At 33.9% G+C, this 10,260-nt stretch overlaps 1 protein-coding gene across 1 annotated transcript; it reads left to right on the top strand.

Moving 5' to 3' along the window:
• Positions 1 to 5,821: 5,821 nt before the first annotated feature.
• Positions 5,822 to 9,667, top strand: LOC107644159 (uncharacterized). The gene is given in 7 exon segments (XM_088489064.1): positions 5,822 to 6,478; positions 6,480 to 7,398; positions 7,400 to 7,536; positions 8,604 to 8,647; positions 8,744 to 8,945; positions 9,050 to 9,154; positions 9,252 to 9,667. Coding segments are annotated over 3 exon segments (1,527 nt in total). The 5' UTR covers positions 5,822 to 5,900; the 3' UTR covers positions 7,430 to 7,536; positions 8,604 to 8,647; positions 8,744 to 8,945; positions 9,050 to 9,154; positions 9,252 to 9,667.
• Positions 9,668 to 10,260: the final 593 nt, after the last annotated feature.

Here is a 10,260-nt window from a genome sequence, read left to right as displayed (position 1 = left end):
CTTGCAAAAAAGGTTGGGGCGACAGACAGTCAAAGCACCTGAAGAAGGAAGGAGTCTCTTCTTTCGAACAGAGGGTGCAAGTAAGAAAATTTTCAGAAACGATACAAGAAAAGAGAGGGAAAGTATTTATAAACATGTTAGGGGCATAACAATAAAACGACGTAATCATTTAAGAGAGGCGTTGTTACCAATGTAACTGCTCCCCGCGTATAAATGCTAAAAACCCCTGAACGGACACGACGTTTGATTAGACGCGACTGTTGGAAAATTTTGAATCACATCGGATTCGAAAAATCACGTCGGTTCCTCACTAAGTCGGCTACGATCCCGAGTTAAAATACTCGAGCCCAACTCTTAAAAGAGATTGCACTCATGTAGGGGCATTGTTTGTACCTTGGCCCAACCCTAAGGCCCAGGTCCAAAATAAAAGGCCCAATCCAAAGATTGGTTCTCACTCGACACCGACCTTCTCTTAAGAAGTCGGTCTTAACGACGACTTGACTAAAAGAAGTCGGGAACGAAGATTAGCTGGTAGATAACACTCATCCAAATAAATAACTGCCCCTAAAATCTCTCAACCCACTTCCAGGAGTCATATCTCAACTTCCCTAAGATAAAGGGACGGCTATCCTCCTTAAAAAGTGGAACTACTCCAACGGTGGTTATGGGTTCACCACTATATATACCTTGACACCCTTCAGGTATCTTTAAGTCCCAATACTCTAAAACTTGCTTAGACCCTTGCTGACTTAAGCATCGGAGTGTCTTTGCAGGTACCACCCCCTATTCATTAATACATACAAGTTGGACAGAGGCTCTCAAGGCGCTAACTCAATCGAAGGTTTCCTCCCTCAGACAATTGGGTCAACCCAACGAGTCCAGCCCGCTATTGTCGGTTATCCTACATAACAAGTACTAACAATACTAAAAAAATTATAGAATTTTTTTTTGTTTGACATTATAAAATTTATAGTGCTTTCTTTCATATTTTTTATTGTATTTATTTTATTTATATGATAAATATTTTTTTATATTATTTTTGTTAGTGTTCTGATTTTGCATATATATATATATATATATATATATAAATTATTTAAATTGATGTCTCTTTTAGTAATTTTTTATCTAAAAGTGATTTTGAGTAGTATAATCCAAACAACATTTATTTTACTACAATTAATTTTGATATAAACATTACCAAACATAAATCACGTTAACTCAAACTTACTTTTTGTCAAAATCAATTTTACAAAATCAATTTTATGCAAACTCCCGTTTGCAAACTGTAATCCAAACACACACTTAATTACTCTGTTGGTCCCTATAGTTTTGCGAAATTTTTAATTAGGTCTCTATACTTTTTTTTCCTTTTAATTGGGTCCCTGCACCAAATTTTTTTTCAATTGAGTTCCTACACTTTTTTTCCCTTTTATTTGAGTTTCTGCACCATTTTTTTTAGTTGGCTCCCTATACAATTAAGTCAATTACTACAAAAAAAGACCTAATTGAAAAAAAAATTAGTACAGGATCCAATTAAAAAAAGAAAGTATAGAGATCTAATGAAAAATTTGACACTATAAAAACTAACAGAATAATTAAACCTTGAATGAATTCACATTAAAAAAATTTATTGAAATTAACATACCTAAAGAGCAGTCATTGTTTCTTGGTAAAAAATTATTATTTAACGTCCCTAATTTTAATGATAATAACTAATTGCTATGGGGTGCAATATTTTATTAGGTGACAATTTTTTATTTATTCCATTCAATCTTTTCTAATGATAAGTTGATTTGTCAATATTATTTGATAATTTTTTTAATATAAATAAACAATTATCAAGAGGCAGAAACAAAAATTAACTCTGATTAATTGTTAGAGCATAAATATTGTCTAAGTATAGATTAATTGTTAGAGCATGAATATTGTCTAAGTATAAATTTCCTAATATATTCTTTCTTAGCATAATATTAAATATTTTTGGTCTTCCACTTCACTCGAAAAAATATATAGTAGAGTTAGACAAAATTTTATTAACAGGTGTATATTAAGTGTATCATTAAAATTATGGTAAGTGTAATGCTAACCACTTCAAACATACTAATTCAACCTCTTTTAACATTATACTATTTAACAAATTTTCTAAACCATAAACCTTAAAATTATCTGTTGATATTATACTTCTCTAAAGGTAACATATCTCTTTGTTGTTATTATTATTATATTTAATTATTTTATTAATATTTATAATTTTATTAAATTTTTAATTAGTTTTTTATATTTTAAAAATTTGTAATTAAATCTATATACTAGAGTCACCCCAAAAAAAAATCTATATACTAGATTAAAACATTCAGTTAGATCATCTCATTTTTTTTTATTAAAAAATACTATTTGTTTTAAAAGTAAATATTTTAAAATTATTAAAATATTTTTAAATAAAATTAAATTACATAGTTGATCCCTATATTTTTAATGAAATTGTAAATTGGTCCCTACGCCAATGAGAGTCTTTGATTCTGCCAAAATGACGTCGTGTTTCTGGCACTACCACCATTAATTTCAAAAACTACTTCACACGCCGTGTCCAGGTCCTCCAAGGACCCGAGTGGTTCTGGTGCTAATAAAGCGAGTCACTACGGAGCTTGGTTTGCGAGGGCGAGAGGGTTAGGATTAGGGGTGGAAACAGGCCAGGCTTTGCTTTTAACAGGCCTGGCCTGTCATGTAGTTGATTGGCCTGAGCCTGGCCTACAGTCTGCTATAAGCTTTTTTTTAAAGTACTAAGCCTGGCCTGGCCTGAAGCCTGTTAAAAGGCCTGCTAATTTTTTTTTGCAAAAATAAAAATATTATTTAAAAAAATATTTTTTAATAAACATATTTATATATAAAATGTCATATTTAATATTTATAAGAATTTTTAAAATATTTAAAATATACAAAATTATTTATAATTAAATATAGTAAATTTAAAATATCTCATTATTTTGTTAATAATAAAAAAATTATTTATATATATAATTATATATTAAAAGGCTAGACAGGCCTGACAGGCCAGGCCAGGCTAATTAGTGAGCCTGGGTCTATTAACATAATAAGGCTTTTATAACAGCCTGAGCCTGTGCCTATTTTATAACAGGTCAGGCCAGGTCAGGCCAAACACAGGCCAGGCTGCAGGCCCTTGGCAGGCCGCCTGACCTTTTTCCACCCCTAGTCAGGATGGTCCCTGACAAGATGCGGATGGCGAAGGGCGGGGAGGCGCTGACAGACGTTATGGGAAGGAAAGAGGATGAGGAGCTTCCTGCGTTCCAAAACGGTACGTTTGAGGTTGATGGCGGTGATGGTGTTGGAGCGGTGGAGGGAAAGACGTTGATAGATCGTGAGTAGTTGGATCGGTATGTGCCTATGGGTGGGATCCCGAGGCATACTACGAGGGATTTGATTAGTAAGATTGAGTTGTTAGAGAGAAAGATTTTGTTTATGATGAGGGAAAGATTTTAATTATTGACAATTTAAATATAATTGGGATGAGTTGAATTTTGTTCATTCATGATAGAGTCTTGCTAGGGAGCTAATGGAATATTTGTACAATGTGTACAATGGACTATTGAGTTAAAAAATGAGCATCACCTACATTATCCAGAATAACCATTCAAGTACTAAGGCTAATAAACATCTCATGTCAGATCTAGAACTCTGATATCATGTCATGATACCACTCGTCTTAAAAGCTTAAGCTGATGGAAAAAGTAACACTAATAGTTATATCTCTAATACTGAATTGGACATCCCTAAACCTCCATTGTACACATTGTACAAATATTCCATTGACTCCCTATACTTCCTCTTCATGATAATAGTGCATATTATCGTGGTAGTTTGTATAATTACTGTTAATTTTGGTTTTTACTGTGTTAATGAATTTGATCATCAACAATGATTTTGGCATTGTTGTTGTTAAAGTCGTATTATTGTTAAAGAAGAAGAACAACAACGCTAAAGAGAAAATAAGGAAAAAAAGAGAAAAGAGAAAGAAGAAGACATTATGGTAAATGTGCGGTTTTTTTACGATAAATGTTATTAAGGACCTAATTACAAAATTATAATTTGTATATGGATCTAATTATAAACTTTTAAAATATAGGAACCAATTTGTAATTTTAGTAAAAATATAAAGATTAGTGGTGTAATTTAATCTTTAAATAACAATTAATAAAGATTTAATTATAAAAATTTAATTATAATTTCTTAAATTAAAAAATTTAATTAAAAATTTGATCAAATTATAAAGGTTAATAAAATAATTAAATTTTATTGTTATTGTTGTTGTCGTGGTTGTTTGATAGATCACCTTTTTTTCTCGAGCATAATGAAACCGTTACTGCCCCAAGCCTTGTAATTTATTTGGTATATACGTCCAATTCATAAAATTGATAATCGAGACTTGCTACACATACAAGTCTTTTTGACTTACAAGTTTTATAAGTTGCTATACATTAGGGTCTTTTAATGTGTTATTCAGTTTCCAAAGCACTACACTCACCGTGAATTATGAACGACTCCTCTTCCTCTTCCTCTTCCTCTTCCTCTTCCTCTTCCTCTTCTTCCTCTTCCTCTTCCTCTTCCTCTTCCTCTTCCTCTTCCTCTTCTTCTTCTTCTTCTTCTTCTTCTTCTTCTTCTTCTTCTTCTTCTTCACTCACCGTGGATTACGAACGACTTCCTCTTCCTCCATGTATTTCTTCGTTATTATCTTTGCCTTTTCATTAATTGTTTTACTTGCGTTTATTACTGGTATTCTTGCTTCCTTTTTTTTTTTTTCATGGTTTCTGAAATCAAGCTTTGAAATCGTTTTGAAGATAATGGAACTTCAGAAATACATCCAAACGATTATAGAAATACACCCAAACGATTATAGAAATACACCCAAATGATATTTCTTCGTTATTCTCTTTGCCTTTTCATTAGTTGTTTTACTTGCGTTTATTACTGGTATTCTTGCTTCTTTTTTTTCGATTTTCATGGTTTCTAAAATCAAGTTTTGAAATCGTTTTGAAAATAATGGAACTTCAGAAATACACCCAAACGATTACAGAAATACACCCAAACGGTTACAGGAATTCACCCAAACGATATTTCTTTGTTATTCTCTTTGCCTTTTCATTAGTTGTTTTACTTGCGTCTTGCGTTTATTACTGGTATTCTTGCTTTTTTTTTTATTTTCATGGTTTCTAAAATCAAGTTTTGAAATCGTTTTGAAAATAATGGAACTTCAGAAATACACCCAAACGATTACAGAAAATACACCCAAACGATTACAGAAATACACCCAAAGGACACCTTATGCATAATTCAAAACTCTTTCTCTTTCTCCTCCTCATCTTCTGCTGCTTTTTCTTCTTCAAAAACGATTTCAGAGCTTGATATCAAAAAATAATGGAAATCAAGAATAACGAAAAAAGAAAACAAAGAGAAAAGCACGTAAATGAAGAAGGAGAAAGAGAAGGCAAAAAACGAAAGAAAAGAAGAAGAAGAAGAGGAGGAAGAGGAAGAAGAATGTGCAGCAAGAAGAAGAAGAAGAAGACGGTGCAGTGAAATTGTGCAGTAACGGTTGAAGAAGGAGAAAGAGAAAACAAGAAACGAAAGAAAATAAGAAGAGGAAGAGGAAGAAGAACGTACACAATAACGTTCAAGCGCGTTAATATAATAACTTGTAAAGACTTGTATAAAAAAATACTTGTATACGGAGAATTTCGCTAAAAAAAAGTCAATAGAACCCAAGTAAAACGGGATTGGAGTCTGGAGACCTTTCATTAGTATGGGGGGTGTTGGAAACAGAGGACTATTTCCGCAGGGTTAGCAAACTCCCTCAAACTTAGACAACAGCGAAAGTGCGAATCACTAAAATGTTGTCATCCTCAACCTCAAGGATCACTTTCATTTCTAGGTATTCTCTTCTCCAAATCCCTAATTTTGTTTCCTTCCCTTCCTCTTCATCCCTTCACTCTCATTCTGAGCCCCCATCCCTTCGTGAAGTTGATGAAGCTGTTCATTCCTTCACTCGCATGCTCTCTATGCGTCGCCCTCCATCCATCATCCAATTCACCAAGATTTTGGGATCTCTTGCCAAGACCAACCATTTCTCCACCGCCATTTCCCTTTTTCAGCAATTGCAAGCCAGGGGAATCGCTCCCGACTTATTTACTTTGAGCATCGTAATTAATTGTTGTTGTGGCATGGGTCGTATGACACTTGCTTTCTCTGTATTGGCCAAGATTTTCAGAATGGATTATCAACCTGATACGGTAACATTGAATACACTCGTTAAAGGTCTCTTTCTCTGTGGTAGTGTTGAAAAAGCAGTGAGCTTTCATGACAGAGTGCTGGCTCATGGATTTCAGTTTAATCAAGTCACTTATGGGACCTTGATCAATGGGCTCTGTAAGACCGGACACACGTCAGCTGCTATTCAAGTGTTTAATCAGTTTCATGTACAGCGCAATTATTGATAGCCTCTGCAAGGATACACTTGTAAGTCAGGCTTTTCATTTATACTCTGAAATGCTTGCTAAGGGAATTTCTCCTAATGTTATCACATACAGTTCTCTCATTTTTGGATTGTGTCTTGAGGGTCAATATAAGGAAGCCATTGATTTGTTAAGTGATATGATGCTTAGAAACATTACTCCAAATGTTCGTACCTATAGTATTTTGATCGATGGGCTATGCAAGGAAGGAAAGATCAAAGATGCTAAGAGTCTATTGGCTGTAATGGCAAAACATGGTGTGAAACCAGATGTAGTTACTTATACCAGCTTAATGGATGGATATTGTTTGGTTAATCAGGTAAATAGGGCAAAATATATATTCAACACAATGGCCCAAATTAGAGTGTTACCCAATGTTCAAAGTTACAGTATCATGATTAATGGCTTCTGCAAAAGTAAAATGGTCGATGAAGCCTTGAATCTCTTTGAAGAAATGCATCACAAGAACTTGGTTCCAGACACGGTAACTTACAGCACTCTTATTGATGGCTTGAGCAAATCAAAGAGAATCTCCCGTGCTTTGGAGCTTCTTATCGAGATGCATCATAGAGGTCAACCCGCTAATGTAGTCACTTACAATTCATTGTTGGATGGGATGTTCAAAAACCAACAACCTAACGAGGCATTTATGTTATTCAATCAAATGAAAGAGTGTGCCATTGATCCAGATATATTCACTTACAATATACTTATAGATGGCCTATGCAAAAGTGGAAGACTTATAGATGCAAAAGAAATTTTTCAAGATCTTTCCCTTAAAGGCTATCGTCCAAATGTGAGAACATACAATGTTATGATCAATGGGCTCTGCAAAGAGGGCTTGTTTGAAGAAGCATTGGCACTCTTGTCAAAAATGGAAGGCAATGGTTGCTTACCAGATGCTGTGACTTTTGAAACTATTATTCGTGCTTTGTTTGAAAAAGATGAGAATGACATGGCGGAGAAACTTCTTCGGGAAGTGGTTGCTAGAGGCTTATTGAATTGATAAAAGAAGGTAAGATACATCAACTCAAATTGAAATTACATCTCATTGTTGCTGAATATGTATCATAGTTTTGTAAATTCTGTGTCTGTTGGGTCAGAGGACTTTGGCAATGCCATGACATCAATATAATTTTGCACTTTTGATTTTTGCAATTGCTATCATCCTTTTTAATTCCACTACTTTATTGATTCGTTTGATTATATTCCTAGTTATAGCTTACAGATTTAGTGTTTAAGATCTCTTTATAGCAATCGAGTGTTCTTTACTATTATTCTCTGAGATCATATATTTATCATGCTATAAACTAAGCAAAACTAAAATGATTGAAAATTTTGTTTTGTTGTTTGTTCTCTGTTATTCTGTTGTGCAACTTATTTTTCCGTAACTTTGTAGGTACCAAATATATAATATATATCAAACTAATTCCTATGACTGTTTTATCATAAGCAACCATGAGCTATTTTTATTTGATTGAATCCTCTGGGAATTGTTGTAATAGGGAATTTAAGTAGGTAATAAGGATTTATTCTCAGGCTATATAGTTTTCACTTCCATCTTAAAAATAAACCCACCTTCTAAAATGCATGTCCCCTTTTTTCATCAACCTAAGCAACATTGAGTCAAGGTTAGTATGGTTCATTTATCTCAAAATTTTTGGCCATTTTCTTAATGCTACTCAGTTGTATTGCTTGGAAATTGCTTCTGTTGAAAATATGTACATTATGAAGTATTTTTTCGGAGAATGTTTTTCTGTTAATTCTTAGATAAATTACCTCGTTATTTCTTGGGTAGACATTATTCTATTGTCTCTGTTTATTAGCATTTTGAAAAAAGTTACTAGCTTGGAGTTTTGTTTTGTGGTGTTTGAGATGGGAATGTTAAAACTTAACAGTGAAACAATATAGAATTCTTTGGAATTGCAGTTGATTTTATTTGGTAAATTTATTTGCATAATTATTGCATTTATTTATTTATTATTTATTTTCAATTAGATGTTGGATTATGAATATAGCTTTATTGCTGAATATTTCATATTTATGAAACTGATTTTGATCTTGTATTGGTGGTTGACTTAGGTTGAGGCTTGACATGGCTTTCATCCTTGTTTTTTTTCTCAAAGGTAGAATTTCATTTCATGAAAATTAGGATTTGGGTCCACGATGGACCACTTACAATACTAAAAGAGAGATTTCCCAACAAAACTTGTCTAAATCAGGAAACAACATTGAAAGGGAAGGAAAGAGTAAAGTGAAAACTTCTTCTTCAGACATTTCTAATCTTCTTCGCATTCCTCAGTCGAGCAAGCACGCTTGGAACTCTGATTCACTCCTTCTGGCTCGTTCAAGGACACAAGCCTCATCGAACTCTTCACCGTCAAACATGAATCTGTTGCGAGCCTTCCATATCTCCCACATCAGGTTTGCAGCTTCTCTCAATTTCTTCACACCATTTCTGCTTCTTTTCAACTTCTCAGTTAACTCTATCCACCGTTGCCATACTTCTTGGTCCGTTTGACTTCCAGGGACTCCAATTCCGGATCTGAGCCAAGTGGACCATGACTGACCACAGCTAATTATGCAGTGTTGGACTGTTTCTTCCATCGTGGTACATCTTCGACAGGTTGGGGGTATTGTTCTGATTCTTCCATGGAGTTGTTGGTTCACCGGCAATCCCTTGTGCATTACTTTCCAGAGGAAGATTCTTATTTTCGGTTGCACTTTCAGGTCCCAAATAGAAGTCCAGAGCTTCTTCTGCTGGCAGTGGAGTGGCATCAGATCGAGTGGAGGGTGGCAGAACTAGTGCGCCAGTAAATATCCTGAAGCCACGGTGTAGCAACCCTTTTTCTCCCTTGGCCAGGTAACTGAATCATCCCGTTCCCCAATTTCAGTTTGTAAAATATTCTGTGCAATATCTGTACTGAATTGTTCTGCAATGAGCTGTTGGTTCCATTGCTTGTTTTCGTTTAGGAGTTGATTAACCCAAATTAGTTGTGAGTTAGTAGGAATTAACATCTGAGTAGATAATGCTTGTTGATTTTTGATCGAAGAGTCCTCCATTTACATATGGATAAATACCAATCTACCATGTTATATGTATAAATTTAACTGGCTACACATTAATCCAAACTATGTTGAAGCTCTCTAGTGTGAATTTTCCTTTATACTTTGATTTGTATTTGGCCCCTTTGGAATCAATTGTGAGACACTAGAGTTCTTCTCAACTAATTTGGTTTCTAGTTGAACCCATACTAACTAGATTTTAAACTTCAAAAATCACTTTTCTCATGAAACTCAAACAAAAATCACTTCATCTCAAATGGATGAAATATTGCTGTTGCTATAAACTTTGCAAAGCCAATCTTTGCATTATAATTTGGTTCTTTATTTATATACTTCCATTCTAACTTTGTGTGGTGCGTGCTGCATAAAACAGTTTTAGACTTAAGCAAACAGTACTCCAAATAAACATTTGATACTGCAAAGGGAATAATCTTGCTTTATGGTGAGAGTATATGATATACAATGTGTTTTGGATATTGCAAGTTCATCAAGAACAAGATGGCTCTGTCATCAAGAGTTGTTTGAGACTCTACAGAAAGGGAAAATTTTAATATAGTTAACCAATTCTTTGTTCATTTTCACTGACATACAAAATGGGAGCTCAAGTTGAATAGTATTTTTTATTTATTTATTTTTTTTCAGTTTTCGTTATGCAATCTACAATGCAGTTCTG

The sequence above is a fragment of the Arachis ipaensis genome, chromosome B5 (assembly GCF_059453495.1).
Source record: "Arachis ipaensis isolate K30076 ecotype BB chromosome B5, ASM5945349v1, whole genome shotgun sequence".
NCBI lineage: Eukaryota > Viridiplantae > Streptophyta > Magnoliopsida > Fabales > Fabaceae > Arachis > Arachis ipaensis.
This window is presented reverse-complemented; position numbering and strand designations above follow the sequence as displayed.